Source organism: Pristiophorus japonicus, chromosome 5 (genome assembly GCF_044704955.1).
Source record: "Pristiophorus japonicus isolate sPriJap1 chromosome 5, sPriJap1.hap1, whole genome shotgun sequence".
Classification (NCBI taxonomy): domain Eukaryota; kingdom Metazoa; phylum Chordata; class Chondrichthyes; family Pristiophoridae; genus Pristiophorus; species Pristiophorus japonicus.
The window spans coordinates 191,969,277-191,985,576 of record NC_091981.1 but is presented as its reverse complement, the minus strand read 5'-3'; the positions used below and the strand labels follow the sequence as shown (position 1 = coordinate 191,985,576).

The window sequence follows — 16,300 nt, the reverse complement described above, 5'->3', positions numbered from 1 at the left end:
TTTCTGTCAATATGTGACAAATCTATTATGAAGAGATTTATAAAAACAGATATTCCTATTAATTCCTGCTTTACAAAGTATAAACAAAGGAGAAATGTAGAACCAGTACAAAAGTTTATTTATTTTAGCATTGTAGGTTGGAGGCTTCCTTCGGATGAATGCCTCCAATCCGAAAAAAATCTATGAAAATACCTGGTGGTCCCAGGGGAATGTAGGATTCCGGTCGGAGGCCTTCATTTGCTGTGCAGTGTACGGGAACATGTCTTCCAGATCTGGATGTGCATGCTGAAATCACATGGGCCTGGACCACCAATCACTCTGCAGTATTCTCATTGATAATAATGGGAACTCTGTTTTTACGAGCTCCCATTACTATCAATGAGAATACCCCCACTAAAACAAGAAACATCGCACAATAAATAAAAAAACACCTCACACACTTAAAATTAATTGAAATTGAATTTCATTAAATGTTTTAGAAAAAAATTATTTTTTTGTCATTATTTTTATTGTGTTTTAATTGGGTTAAAGGTAAACTTACCTTAATGGACAGGGTTTTTAATGTAAAAATAAGTGATTAAATTTAATTTTTCTACGCTTAAAAACTCTTACGCTGGTAAAAGTAAGCAATATGCCTGCTTTTACCAGGCATAAGAGTTTGAAGGACATTCGCTGGGCAAGAGTTGGGAAAATAGTCCAATCTCTGCCTCGCGAATGTCCTTCCTGCGAGGATGCATTGGATCAGTCAAAAAAAATTTTGAGATTGGAAAAGTCCGTTTTTGGCGCATGCGCATTGTACGCTGAGAACCAACATTTGCAAGGCCTTGGCAGGTGTGTGAAGACTTCGTACGCACCCAGCGAGGCCGGACTTTTCGGCCCATAATGTATTTGCTTCATGGGTTCTTTGCTTAAGAATTCATAGCAACAAATTGCTAATAAGAACTAGTTGGTTTATTAGCAAAGGTTTAACAATCACACTACACATTACCAGTTCGTCCATCAGGCTCACAACCACCTGCATCATCGTGGATCTCCTGAACCCAACTGGCTGAGGTTTTAAATAAAACCAGAAAATGCTGGAAATCTCAACGAGTCAGGCAGCATCTGTAGAGAAAAAAGCAGAGTTAACGTTTCGGGTCGACGACCCTTCGTCAGAACTGGCGAATGTTCAAAAAGAACACATTCTTAAGGAGCACTGAAAGGGGGAGGGGGAAAAAAAACAAAAGGGAAGGTCTATGATAGGGTGGAAGGCAGGAGAGATTAGAGAGACAAAAGGGATGATCGGCTGAATTGAAATGGTAATGCCAGGAGTTAAAAAAAAATTAATCAAGATAGGGTGTGGATGGCGACAAAATGACCAGCTGCCATTGCAGCTAAGGAGAAAAAAAATGGATGGGGTGGGGTGGGGGTGGGGTGGGGGGGTGGGGTGGCACAAGGGAGCCAAAGATGGGCAGCGGTTATGCTCTGAAATTATCGAACTCGATGTTGAGTCTAGAAGGCTGTCACGTGTCTTGTCAACATCACGTGACTGGGTAAGCCACTCTCAACTCAACAGCTCTACATTATTTTCATTGCATCTGTAAATCGAATGTAAATCAAATGCCCCCTTATTAAAGGGGCACTAAAACCAACAATTTAAACAAATTAAACTTTAAACTTTCAACAGCTCTACAACTATTTTAGTTGCACCTGTAAAACAATAAATCATTAAATTAAGTGCCCCCCCGATTAAAGGGGGGCAGGGGGGCACTAAAACCGACAATCTTAAATAAATTAAACTTTAGACATAACATGGTTCAAATTAAAATTTGGTTGCCGGGGTGATGATGCACTCCAGTCCCTCCGGCCCCCACCTCTTGCGGAAGGCCATGAGCATACCGGTGGACACCGCGTGCTCCATCTCCAGGGACAACTTGGGTATAACCACGGAAGAGAGACAGGCAGTCGGGCTGAACGACCACCTCGACTGCCCACTGCCTGGACTGGCTGATGGGCCCCTTGGCCATGCCCAGGAGCAGCCCTAGGAGGAGGCCTTCTGACCTGCCCGCTTCCCTCCACACAGGGTCAACAGCTCTACAACTATTTTAGTTGAAGACAAGTAAATCAAGTGCCCCTGATTAAAGGAGGGGGGACGCTCCAAAAATTTTCAAACAAGTGCCCCTTTGCTTTTTTTTGTTTTGTTTTATTTTTTCTTTTGGGGTGGGGGGGCACTAAAAGCACAAATTATACAAGTGCCCCCTGGCTAAAAGGGTTGGGGGACACTAAAACCCAGTAATAGAACAAATTAAACTTTAAAACATATAAAATCAAATTAAAATTTGGTTGCCGGGGGTGATGATGCACTCCAGTCCCTCCGGCACCCACCTCTCGCGGAAGGCCGCGAGCGTACCGGTGGACACCGCGTGCTCCATCACCAGGGACACCCTGGCTCGGATGTAACCACAGAAGAAAGGCAGGCAGTCAGGCTGAACGACCCCCTCGACCGCCCGCTGCCTGGACCGGCTGATGGCACCCTTGGCCATGCCCAGGAGCAGTCCTACGAGGAGGCCTGCCGACCTATCCGCTCCCCTCCGCATAGAGTCAACAATTCTCCAACTATTTTGTTGCAAAACAAAAAAATAATTAAATCAAGTGCCCCCTTATTAAAGGGGGGGCGGGGGCGGGGAGACACCACAAACAGTTTTCAAATGCGTTTTCTTGGTTTTTTGGGGGGGTTTTTTTGTGTTTTTTTGGGTTTTTTGCAGCAGTTCGACAAACCTGAGAGCATATTCACAGGTGCACACATTACAAGCATGAAGGATGAAGCTAGATTTTTTTCCATCATTGTGGGGAAAGGAATATTTTCCCATTTTTAATATGTGAGTCCATCAATGGTTGGTCAGCAATAGCATGATTCGGATCAAGAATAAATTAGTGTAAACTCTGTCCTAACAATGTGTCTTAACTTTCACTCCATGGGGCCGAAATTGCCCACCGCTGGAAACGGGGTGCATGCACCCCGTTCTAGTGTTTTTACCGCCGCGATGGTTGAGGTGGCCTCTTGAGAGAAATTCCGCTCTTTGGCTTTGTTTTTCAGGCGGACCAGAATTCGCTTCTGATGGGGGCGGTAGTCCGGCGGTGAGCACTCTAGAGGGGTGGAAGTTGGGAGAGGTATAGTGTCCACCGCTCTCAGTCATCAGCATAACGCTGATGTCATCACGGCACCGCGTCACCACGGCTCTCCCCTTCACTTAAAGTGGAGAGCCTGTGCGATTTTAAAAGTTCGGTCCACTGGACTACCAGGGAGGGTTTTGGCCAGGAGTGGGGGCCAGGCTATTTGTTGGTGCGCAGGCTGAACTCGGGGGCATAATTGTCGGATGACAAAAAAAAGATGGCGGCAGCAGCAGTGTGTCCTCCCTTTTAATGGGAGCCACACCACCATTTCAGAAGGCCACAACCTCACTGCACCATTTCAAAAAAGCAGGTTTTGGCACCGCCCGGTGGGAGGAAGATTTTCACCGCGGAATTTCGTCGTCGGTGGGGGGAGGACATCAGCGGTGCGCACTCTGATGACGCACTTAGGATGGCTCGGCAGCAGTGGAGCGGTGGGGGAGGGGGAGCAGGTCACCGCTGGGATACCGCATGAGCGGACTTTTGATAATGGTGGCCATTAATTGAAAAATCGGCGGCCATTGCACTCCGCAGCGTGCCTGTCGATTTCCGGTGGCAACAAGCCTTAAGGAAAGGGGCAGTTTCGGCCCCCATGTGACAATCTCCCATTCTACCAGCATTTCCAATTACCACACCAGCAATGCTCAATCCCTCTTTGAGTAACATTACCAAATTAGTGACGTTTGTTCCACATTTAACAGTTGTATATGCACATGCCTACACCCACTTGGAACTGGGTGAAACGGGCTAAACTCTTTTTATGGAAGATCCCTAATCCAGCAAAGAAAGGAGACTATCATTCCAACAGCCTCAGCTCAATACAAACCTAATTTTCGAAGGTGAATGATCAGTGTGCTAGCCAAATGTAACAACCAGATCCTTGAAATTTGTTTTCTTTCTTATTCACTGCTTAGTGGCAAGTTGGATCCAAAATTGACTCAGAGACAGGAAGCAAAGTGTTATGAATGTAAACATTACCAGTGTGTAAGACTTGCTACCAGGGGGCGCATTTGTGAGAAACCCAAGTGTCACCTGCACACCCTGGGCAAGCAGGTATAAAAAGCAGTCTACCATGCTGCCTCCTCAATCTGGAGTTACAATAAAGAGATAAAGGTCACAACAGTTTGAGCTTAAGATATACAGTCTTGTGGAGTTATTCTAAACATAACAATTGGCGACGAGTAACAGATCATGAACTTTCACGCAGTTACGGTTGCCATTGGTATTCTTGAGAGATTTGTTGAGGGTAATGATTGGGAAGCCTTCATTGAACATCTTGACCAGTACTTCGTAGTCAACAAACTGGAAAAGGCAGAAACCGCGATCAAGCGCAGGGCGATTCTCCTCACCGTTTGAGGGTTCACGGTATATGGCCTCATCAAAAATCTGCTAGCACCGACGAAACCAACGGACAAGACTTATGAAGAGTTGTGCATGCTGGTTCGGGAACACCTCAAGTGGAAGGAGAGCATCTTGATGGCCAGGTATCGCTTTTATACGCACCACCGCTCCGAGGGCCGAGACGTGGCGAGCTATGTTGCCGACCTCAGACACTTTGTGGGACTGTGCATATTTGCTGCATTTTTGGGGGAAGTGTTGCGGGACTTTTTCATGCTTGGAATCGGCCACGAGGTCATTCTTCGCAAACTGCTGTCTGCCGAATCCCTAGATCTGAGCAAGGCCATTAAGATAGCCCAGGTGTTTATGTCCACGCACGATAATACCAAACTGATATCATTGCAACATCGGAACTCACCGGAAAGTATTGTGCATAAAATAACTGTGCATAAAATAACATAAAATAACAAGCAGAACTGTACATGGCAGGGCTTACACATCCGCAGAGGACTGACCTAGGATGACTCAGAGTCCGCCGTGGGGCATGAATGTGAATCCATTAACACCGTGGTGGCGCTGCTGGGGTAACCATCAAGCCCATCAATGTCGATTCAAGCACTACGTGTGCAAGGGCTGTGGAACAATGGGGCACCTCCAACGAATGTGCAGATGTGCTGCGACTCACCACGTGGCAGAGTCGACTGAAGATGTCCGATCCGGCGCGGGTCACGCTGAACGAGTAAGAGAAGCAACTCAACCCGAGGCTGAAGAGGAAGTGTATGGAGTACACACTTTCACCACCAAAAGCCCTCTGATAATGTTAAAAGTCAAATTAAATGGCATTCCAGTTTCCATGGAATTGGACATGAGGACGAGTCAGTCAATTATGAGCCAGAAGGCTTTTGAGAAACTTTGGGGCAACAAGGCACAAAGGCCAAAACTAAGTCTGATCCACACCAAGCTGCGGCTGAGCGGTTCCATACATGATGCGAGAGAAAGTTGAGATCGAGCTAGACAGACTTCAATGAGAGGGGTTCGTATCGCCAGTCGAGTTCAACGAGTGGGCTAGTCCAATTGGTCCGTTGTTGAAGAGCGATGGGAAGGTCAGAATTTGCGGGGACTATAAGGTAACGATCAACCAAGTCTCGTTACAGGACCAGTACCACTACCCAAAGCAGATGACCTGTTTGCAATGCTAGCAGGGGGATAGTCATTCATCAAGCTGGATCTAACCTCTGCTTACATGACACAGGAGCTGGCTGAACCTTCGAAAAAATTGACGTGCATCAACACGCACAGAGGACTTCACAGGCGCCAAAGTGCAGATCCATCTAGTCCCTGATGCATGACCGTTCATCACAAGGCCTGAGCGGTTCCACTCATGATGCGAGAGAAAGTGAGATCGAGCTGGACAAACTTCAACGAGAGGGGATCATATCGCCAGTCGAGTTCAACGAGTGGCCCAGTCCAATTGTTCCAGGCTGTTGAAGAGTAATGGCACGGTCAGAATTTGCGGGGACTACAAGGTAACGATCAACCAAGTCTTGTTACAGGACCAATACCCACTACCCAAAGCAGATGATCTATTTGCAATGCTAGAAGACTGTTCATATACCACAGATGCCCCTTTGGGATTTGTTCGGTGGCGGCCACCTTCCAGAGGAACATGGAGAGTCTACTGAAATCTGTAACTGCACCGTAGTGTTCCAAGACAACATCTTGATCACTGGCTGCAACATCATCAAACACTTACACAACCTGGAAGAGGTTCTCAAGTGACTAGACAGAGTAGGACTCAGGTTGAAACGCTCCATGTGTGTTTTCCTGGCAGCAGAGGTAAAATTTCTGGGGAGAAAGATTGCGGCAGATGGCATCAGACCCACGGACTCCAAGATGGAGGCCATCAAGAATGCACCCAGACCACAAAATGTGATGGAGCTGCATTCGTACCTGGGACTCCTCAACTATTTTGGTAACTTTCTACCGGGTTGAGCATTTTGCTGGAACTATTGCATTTATTGCTACGCAACGGTGACGACTGGGTTTGGGGTGAAGCTCAAGAGTCAGCCTTTAACAAAGCCAGAAAGCTGCTATGTTCCAACAAGTTGCTAGTATTGTATGACCCGTGTAAACGGATGCATCTTCGTATGGGGCCGGTTGTGTGTTACAGCAAGCCAATGGATCAGGCAAACTGCAACCAGTTGCATAAGCGTCCAGAAGCTTATAGAAACATGGAAAATAGGTGCAGGTGCAGGTGTAGGCCATTCGGCCCTTCAAGCCTGCACCACCATTCAATCTGATCATGGCTGATCACTTTTGCAACTCTAGTACCCCTTTCCTGCTTTCTCTCCATATCCCTTGATCCCTTTAGCCGTAAGGGCCATATCTAACTCCCTTATGAATATATCTAACAAACTGGCCTCAACAACTTTCTGTGGTAGAGAATTCCACAGGTTCACAATTCTCTGAGTGAAGAAGTTTCTCCTCATCTCGGTCCTAAATGGCTTCGCCTTACCCTTACACTGTGACCCCTGGTTCTGGACTAACCCAACATCGGGAACATTCTTCCTGCATCTAACCTGTCCAATCCCGTCAGAATTTTATATGTTTCTATGAGATCCCCTCTCATTCTTCTAAATTCCAGTGAATATAAGCCTAGTTGATCCAGTCTTTCTTCATATGTCAGTCCTGCCATCCCGGGAATCAGTCTGGTGAACCTTCGCTGTATTCCCTCAATAGCAAGAATCTCCTTCCTCAGAATAGGAGACCAAAACTGCACACAATATTCAAGGTGTAGTCTCACTAAGGCCCTGTACAACTGCAGTAAGACCTCCCTGCTCCTATATTTAAATGCTCTCGCCATAAGGCCAACATGTCATTTGCCTTCTTCACCACCTGCTGTACCTGCATGCCAAGTTTCAATGACTGATGTACCATGACACCCAGGTCTCGTTGCACCTCCCCTTTTCATAATCTGTCACCATTCAGATAATATTCTGCCTTCCTGTTTTTGCCACCAAAGTGGATAAACTTACAGTTATCTATATTATGCTGCATCTGCCATGCATTTGCCCACTCACCTAATCTGTCCAAGTCACACTGCAGCCTCTTAGCATCCTCCTCACAGCTCACTGCCCCCCAACTTAATGTCATCTGCAAACTTGGAGATATTACATTCAATTCCTTTGTCTAAATCATTAATGTATATTGTAAATAGCTGGGGTCCCAGCACTGAACTTTGCAGTACCCCAATAGTCACTGCCTGCCATTCTGAAAAGGACCTGTTTATTCCTACTCTTTGCTTCCTGTCTGCCAACCAGTTCTCTATCCACATCGATACATTACCCCCAATACCATGTGCTTTAATTTTGCACACTAATCTCTTATGTACGACCTTGTCAAAAGCCTTTTGATAGTCCAAATACACCACATCCACTGGTTCTCCCTTGTCCACTGTACTAGTTACATCCTCAAAAAATTCTAGAAGATTTGTCAAGCATGATTTCCCTTTCATAAATCCATGCTGACTTGGACCGATCCTGTCACTGCTTTCCAAATGTGCTGCTATTGCATCTTTAATAATTGATTCAACATTTTCCGCACCACCGATGTCAGGCTAACCAATGTATAATTCCCTGTTTTCTCTCTCCCTCCTTTTTTAAAAAGTGGGGTTGCATTAGCTACCCTCCAATCCATAGGAACTGATCCAGAGTCTGTAGAATGTTGGAAAATGACCAACACTATTTCTAGGGCCACTTCCTTAAATACTCTGGGATGCAAACTATCAGGCCCAGGGGATTTATCGGCCTTGAGTCCCATCAATTTCCCTAACACAATTTCCTGACTAATAAGGATTTCCTTCAGTTCCTCCTTCTCGCTGGACGCTCGGTCCTCTAGTATTTCTGGAAGGTTATTTGTGTCTTCCTTAGTGAAGACAAAACCAAAGTACTTGTTCAATTGGTCTGCCATTTCTTTGTTCCCCATTATAAATTCACCTGATTCTGACTGCAAGGGACCTACATTTGTCTTCACTAATCTTTTTATCTTCACATATCTATAGAAGCTTTTGCAGTCAGTTTTTATGTTCCCTGCAAGCTCCCTCTCATACTCTATTTTCCCCCTCCTAATTAAATCCTTTGTCCTCCCCTGCTGAATTCAAAATTTCTCCCAGTCCTCAGGTTTGCTGCTTTTTCTGGCCAATTTATATGCTTCTTCCTTGGATTTAACACTATCCCTAATTTCCCTAAGGCTAAAAGAGCCTACAGTATGGTTGAAAAAGAAGCATTAGCATGCATATACGGGGTTAAGAAAATGCACCAATACCTATTTGGGCTCCAGTTCGAGCTCGAAACCGACCGCAAGCCGCTCATTTCGTTGTTTTCAGAAAGCAAATGTATCAACATCAATGCTTCGTCCCGCATCCAAAGATGGGCACTAAAGTTATCTGCATATGATTATGTAATCCACCACAGATCAGGCACAGAGAACTGTGCAGATGCCTTCAGTCGGCTACCATTGCCCACCACCGGGGTGGAAATGGCACAACCCGCAGACCTGCTCCTTGTAATGGATGCTTTTGAGAGCGAGGGGTCACCTGTCACGTCTCCCCAGATCAGGACCTGGAATAGCCAGGACCCAGTGCTATCACTAATAAAAAGCTGTGTCCTCAATGGGAGCTGGTCGGTGGTCCCAGGAGAAATGCAAGACGAAATCAAGACGCTCCACCGATGCAAGGACAAAATATCCATCCATTCGGACTGCCTCCTATGGGGGAGTTGTGTAATTTTGCCAAAAAAAAGCAGGGAATTATTTATACGCGACCTTCACAGTACCCACCCAGGCATAGTCATGATGAAGGCTATCGCCAGGTCGTACGTTTGGTGGCCCGGCATTGATTCGGAATTGGAGTCATGCGTACACCAATGCAACACTTGCTCACAGTTGAACAAGTGTATTTCGCTGGCCCCTTTCTAGGAAAGATGTTCCTAGTCGCAGTGGACGCTTACTCTAAATGGATTGAATGTACAATAATATCGTCATGTACGTCCACTGCCACCATTGAAAGCCTCTGGGCCATGTTCACCACCCATGGTTTGCCCGACGTCCTTGTTAGCGACAATGGACCATGCTTCACTTGCTCGGAATTCAACGAGTTCATGATCCGCAATGGCATCAAGTATGTCAGGTTTGCATCGTTTAAGCCCCCATCCAATGGTCAAGCGGAACGGGCAGTCCAAACCATCAAGCAGAGCTTGAAACGCACGACGTACGGTTCCCTGCAGACCCGGCTATCTCGGATTCTGCTCAGCTACCGCACGCAACCCCACTCGCTTACCAGGGTTCCCCCTGCAGAATTGCTAATCAAAACCAGGCTCTCCTTTGTCCACCCGGGTCTCAATGATCATGTAGAAACCTGGCGTCACCGGCATAACGTGTACCACGATCGCGTGGCTATACCACGTGACATTGAAGTTAATGACCCTGTGTTTATTCTTAATTATGTTCATGGTCCCAAATGGGTTGCTGGCACTGTGTTAGCCAAGGAGGGAAATAGAGTGTTTGTTGTCAAACTTTTGAATGGACAAACGTGCAGAAAGCACTTGGATCAGACCTAACTGTGGTTCACTGACAACCAAGAACAGTTTGAAGAAGACATCACCATAATTGATCCACCAACACACACCCAACCAGCAGTCAACCTCGCGGTCAACCACGAGGATGAACCCACCATGCCCAACAGTCCGATTAGACCAGCCACACCGCAGTGCAGCAAGGATCCAACCGACTCACCCATGCCAGGACTTCAACTCAGGTGATCAACCTGGGAATGCAGAGCCCCGGATCGCCTCAACTTGTAAATAACTTTATCTAAGACTTTGGGGGGAATTATGTTATGTATGTAAACATTAGCAATGTGTAAGACTTGCCACCAGGGGGCGCACCTGTGGGAGACCCAAGGGCCACCTGCACACCCTGGGCAAGCAGGTATAAAAGGCAGTCTACCATGCTGCCTCCTCGCTCTGGATTTACAATAAAGAGAGAAAGGTCACAACAGTTTGAGCTTATGATGTACAGTCTTGTGGAGTTATTCTAAACATAACACAAAGGGTAATGGTCGCTGGGTGTTCTGTGACTGGAAGGGTGTTCCTGTGGGGTTCCGCAGGGCTCAGTACTAGGTTCCTTGCTTTTTGTGGTATAAATCAATGATTTAGACTTCAATGTGGAAACATGATTAAGAAGTTTGCAGATGATACAAAAATTGGCCATTTGGTTGATAGTCAGGAAGAAAGTTGTAGACTGCAGGAAGGTATCAATGGACTGGTCAGGTGGATAGAAAAGTGGAGAACGGAATTCAATCCGGAGAAGTTTGAGGTTATTACATTTGGGGAGGGAAAACCAGGTAAGGGAATACACAATACATGTTAGGACACTCAGAAGTGTAGAGGAACAGAGGGACCTTGGAGTACATGTCCACAGATCCCTGAAGGTAGCAGGACAGGTAGATAAGGTGTTTAAGAAGGTATAGGGGATACTTGCCTTTATTAGCCGAGGCATAGAATACAAGAGCAGGGGGGTTATGCTTGAACTGTATAAAACACTAGTTAGGCCACAGCTAGAGTACTGTGTACATTTCTGGTCGCCACATTACAGAAAGACGTGATTGCACTAGAGAGGGTTCAGAGGAGATTTACAAGGAAGTTGCCAGGACTGGAGAATTTTAGCCATGAGGTAAAATTGAATAGCCTGGGTTGTTTTCTTTGGGACAGAGGCAGCTGAAGGCAGACTTAATTGAGGTGTACAAAATTATGAGGGGCTTAGATGGATTGAAGAGGAAACATCTATTTCCCTTAGCAGAGAGATCAAATACGAGGGGGCAGTGATTTAAAGTAATTTGTATAAGGATTAGAGGGGAGTTGAGGAGACCTTTTTTTACCCAGAGGGTGGTGGGGGTCTGGAACTCACTGCCTGAAAGTTTGGTAGAGGCTTAAACCCTCATTGCATTTAAAAAGTACTTGGATATGCACTTGAAGTGTCGTACCCTACAAGGATCAAGAGCTGGAAAGAGGAATAGCTCTTTTTCGGCCGGCTCAGACACGATAGGCCACATGGCCTCCTTCTGTGTCGTATATTTCTATGATTCTGTGATCCTCTGAAAATTATCTTTTCTTGCCTAAAAGCTGTCATTTAAACAACAGCCATAAAAAAATGAACTCTGATCAAATGTTGAGTCTTTGAAAGCTGTAAAAGAATGATGTATCAGAGAAAGGGGGAGATGCGCAGTGATGTGATTGGCAAGAAACTTCCACTGTTTATTATCTGTCAATGCTGAAAAGGAGCAGTTCCAGGTAACAGGAATTCACAGACCTTTGTGAAATGTAGAATTTATTTTGTGTGTGGATGAATTAATAATTCATAAGTGAGGAAGTTTTGGATGACTTACAAGTGAATGAGTTGTGGTTGGTGCAATATTTCTTTCATTAACTTACTGTTTATGTAGCACATTATAAAGTAATGAAACATTAGATATGAAATATTGAATACATTATATCAAATGATGGAATATGTGACACTTTTTCATTTTAGATATGTGTAATTACACACAAAAAGAACTGTACAATCTTTCTACCCACACATTCTGTTTAGAAAATGTCCTCGAGCCTACTGTACTGAAGTGTACTTGATTGTGTGCTTTCTAAAAGATGACTTTCCTCATGTGTTCATTCTCTCTCCCCCACCCCCTCCCCTCCCCTCACCCACGCCCCCACGCTTTGCTATACCCTTCACCTCACCCTCTCCCCTCTCCACAGTATGATTCCCCAGACAGGAGAATAAGTTGATGACCAATCTGTAACCTACCACTGAGCAATGTTCCAGAGTGTCTCAGGTCAACTTTCCCTCCAATATATGTCCTCCTTCCTCTCTGCCTCCACTGTTTGCATTTGCCCCTGCCTCTTAGTGACCCACATGAGAATGGAAGATCAGAAATGTGGGGGATTTTGAATGTGTGTGCATGGTGGTTGTGGTAGGCGGGGGAGGGGGGCGGGGGGGCGTCGGAGAAGGGGGGCCTGATGGAGAGATGGGGAAGAATTTTAAGTGTAACGTCTTATCTCCAGGACTATATCAAAAAATAATGTAATTACCAGTACTGAATGAAACCCTGTGGAGAGTCATCTCTTCAGATGCCCTTCTGAAGAGGGACTAGAGAACTACCTAAATGACATAGCTTACAGGTGAATCAAGACCAACCGAGATGAGGATAAGTAGCTGACTGAGCCGGTAGTAGTAAGTACTAATAGAATATTCGATCAGTATCTATCCAGTTCTAAGTGTTGATTTCCAAACTTATTTGTGTGTCTGCTGAGGACAGACAAAATGAGGAAAGGCATAGAAAGGAGAAGGGTCTGCATGTGGTGGAGAGAAAACAATATTGTAACTTATGATAACTCCCCCCGAGCTACATTTTTACACCTTTTATTTTACATTATACAAATGGATTGCCCCATTTGCTTACAGTAAATTAACAACCACTCCATGAAAAAATGCCAGTTGTCAGCCATGGAATTGTGTGCCAGATGAGGGGTCAGCTGATAGTTAGTGGGGAATAGGATAAGGTGGCCCATAAGCCAACTATCTAGGGAGGAGTAAAATGGCATGGAGGCGGATATTCGATTAGTGATTACAAGAATTAGCCATTTATTTTCCACTTGTAGCTATATCTTTACCAAAATTAATATATAATTGCAATATATTTTTTATAGAATGTCTTCAGTGCATCACCCTAAATAAGTATGTAACTAAATTGTGACAAATTAGTAACTCACTTATACGTAAATTGTATCTACCAGCTCTAATATCCATAATTTTGACAAACTAAAAATAACCCTCAGATACACAGCAAAACCATGTTTTATTAATGTTTCACATGTTTGTTTACAATCCCATAGCTTTTCTAGTATTTTTGACATTTCCCTAAACAGAATCCAACATTTCTAAATGGCTTTTTTGCCAGTATTGGCTGGGGTGGAGTGCAGAATGTTTCGGTGCAAGGGGTGTCGCAGTTGTGTGGGGCGGACTGGTTCGGCTGGGTGCTCTTTACCTTTCTGCCATTGTTCATTGTTCACTGGTTTATATGGAACCTTCAGGGCTGCTATGCCGAGGGCTGTGCAGCTCTTTGTCGGCCGGCACGGACCCAATGGGCCGAAATGGCTTCCATCTGCATTGTAGATTTCTATGTTTCTTTGTAAAGGCTTGAGTTAAATACCGATAGGTTCAATAAGTCTCTAATTACTTCAGCTCAATAATTAGTGGCCTTCATAACTCCCTGGTGAAGACACTATGGGGCTGAAATTGCCCCTTTCTATAAGAGCCGTGACCACCTCAAAGAGGCATCCCCGGGTCAGTAAACACTCACTGCTTGGTTGGCGCCGAGGGCCGCCATTTTACAAATTGCCCTTGTGGATATTCCTGGCGAAGAACATCTCTGCTCCGCCCATATTGCCGCCCCCTTGACCCCCTATTGACCGGTGGTGACCCCCTTTCCGCCCTCGTGTGGGAAATTGCCCTGCAAGAGCAGATCGGTCGCCGCTCGGTGCCCCCTGACAGCTTTTTCTGGCACGAAGCTGTGTGTGGCTGGGTGGCGTGTCCACCCTTAAAGCAGAGGACGCACTGCTGCAGCCGTCATTTTATTTTAATTATCGGCCAACTGCCAAGTCGGTCTGACAATGGTGGCCACAGGTTCGGTCGGGCCGCCAACAGGCAGCCCAGCAACCTCCCTTGGGTACCAGGCCGCTGGCCTGGCTGAAACCCTCCATGGTGACCCAGTGTTTACCACTAAAGTTTGCAGCGACCCTCCCCTTTAACTTAAAGGAAGGGACATTGTGATGCGTTAGCATGACACAGCATGTCCGCGTCGTGCTGACCACTTGGACCGACGGTCATTCCGACCTGCCCGCACTTCCACCCCGCTGATGACACCATATCCGTCCCACTCCCCAAAAAAAACCCAAGTGCTGAATTGCCCTGGATTGTCCGCCTCATGCATTGGGGTGGAAGGAGCACTTGAAAATCGGTAGGTATTCCCGGTTCGGGCGGAGGGCAATTTCGGCCCCTATGCTTGTTTATGTTCATAATCAATTCAGTGATTGGCTGCAGTGTTACTTTTGTTTAATGTCTTCACTTTGGTTTTAGAAAGGTTCATATAACAAAGACCACCTTGGAGTGCCTGAATGGAGATTATGAAGTTGAAGCAGGATATGGGCACGAGAGAAACAGTTTCCTTAAAAAGCATAATATTGAAACCTTCTTCATCGTGCCCTCTCATCGAAAGAAAGTGAGTCAAAAACTGATCTCTGGATTCACAGTTAAGACTATAGCGTACGGAAATACTAACTGAAATGTCAAGATATGACTGAGGTTCCAATTGCTGAATTGTGTTGAATTACAAGAATGAATGAATTAGTACTTTAGTTTTGATTTGGACCTTTAAACTGTGGCACATTTATGGGGGCCGATTTTTGATTTCTGCTAAAAACAGGCACAAAGACAATGGAGCAGCCATTCTCCTTTCCCGTTGGTGTCGGCGTGAGGCCTAAGCCATTTTGAGGCCCGAGCCTCATTAACATGCTGCCAACAAGTAACAAGTGGCAAGGAGGTGGCCCTTGGCAATTCACCAGTTGTGGGAGGGCAGGACACCTGGTCAGGTCTTGGGAGGGGGAACAAGAGAAAACAATCCCTGTGAGGGCGGGGGGGCCTCAAATGGGCTGGCAGCGGTCCCATGTTTTTTTGGGGGGGGTCCAGAAGCAACACTCCTACTCCTCCTGAGTGCATCACAAAAATTTAAAGTTTCTTGAGCCAATTTTTGAGCGGCCACCAGTGTTCCCTTTGAGGCACGCAGGGCAAGTTATTAAAAACAGGGAACCTGATTCTATTCAACCTAATAAAACAAATATTGTTAGAAACTTTAAATACAGGTTGTGTAATTATTCCGTTTCACTTCAGACGTGGGATTTAATCAAGTCTTGATAAAGAATGTGAAGGTCTCCTCTCAGTGATCGGAACCAAGGGCTAGAAATTAAATTAATTCAGAATACAGAGAGTTGAGATAATACCTGGTGCAGGAAAAATGTTTCTGGAGTTTAGGTGCAAATCCCATTGTTATATTGTAATATTAAAATGCTGTTACATTCTCACACTATAGAAAGGTTTTGAAGTCAGGTGTAATAGCTGGTAAAGATTTGAACTGCTTCTTCCAAGAGGATTTAGTGCCAATTTTGTATCCTTGATTTTCATTCAGTTTTTCATATACCTAGAAATAGTGCTCATTTGGAATATTTTTCATCAGAAAGTATAATTTGGTGCGTGCATTAGGCCCAATACACACGTTTGTTAAGCAGTCGTAATTTTGTGCATTAGTATTAATGGAGGATTAATACATTTTTGCCAGGACTGATAAGCTCAGTCCTGGAAGTATATTTTTGTTTGCTACCTGCATGTAAATTTTCTCAGGATTTAATTTATTCCGGCATGGGTTAATTTCTCCCATTTAAAATCTGACATTCAAGCGCAGGAGGGAGCCAATAAAGATTCACTGGTGAGCAGAGCAAAGGATGTTGCTTAAAGGAGTATTTTTGGTGAACTCTGCAGCATGGGTTTGTCAATGCTGAATAATTTGAAGGAATAATATGGGAGCAGCAACAACATGAGATAACGGTCCAGGCCTGGGAGTTTGGGGCATTAGAATATGTCAACTCACCGAGACTTCAGCAGGGGACAGTGGAAGGGTTTCTCATTGACCAGGAAGGAATCTCAGATT

General features: G+C 45.3%; 1 protein-coding gene across 1 annotated transcript in view; it reads left to right on the top strand.

Annotated features, from left to right (window-relative positions):
- Positions 1 to 16,300, top strand: part of LOC139263941 (adenylate cyclase type 1-like) — a 513,151-nt gene that overhangs the window by 287,183 nt on the left and 209,668 nt on the right. Inside the window, exon 7 of the mRNA XM_070880028.1 lies at positions 14,677 to 14,818. Within this exon, the coding sequence (XP_070736129.1) occupies positions 14,677 to 14,818 (142 nt within the window). The remainder of the gene's footprint in view (positions 1 to 14,676; positions 14,819 to 16,300) is intronic.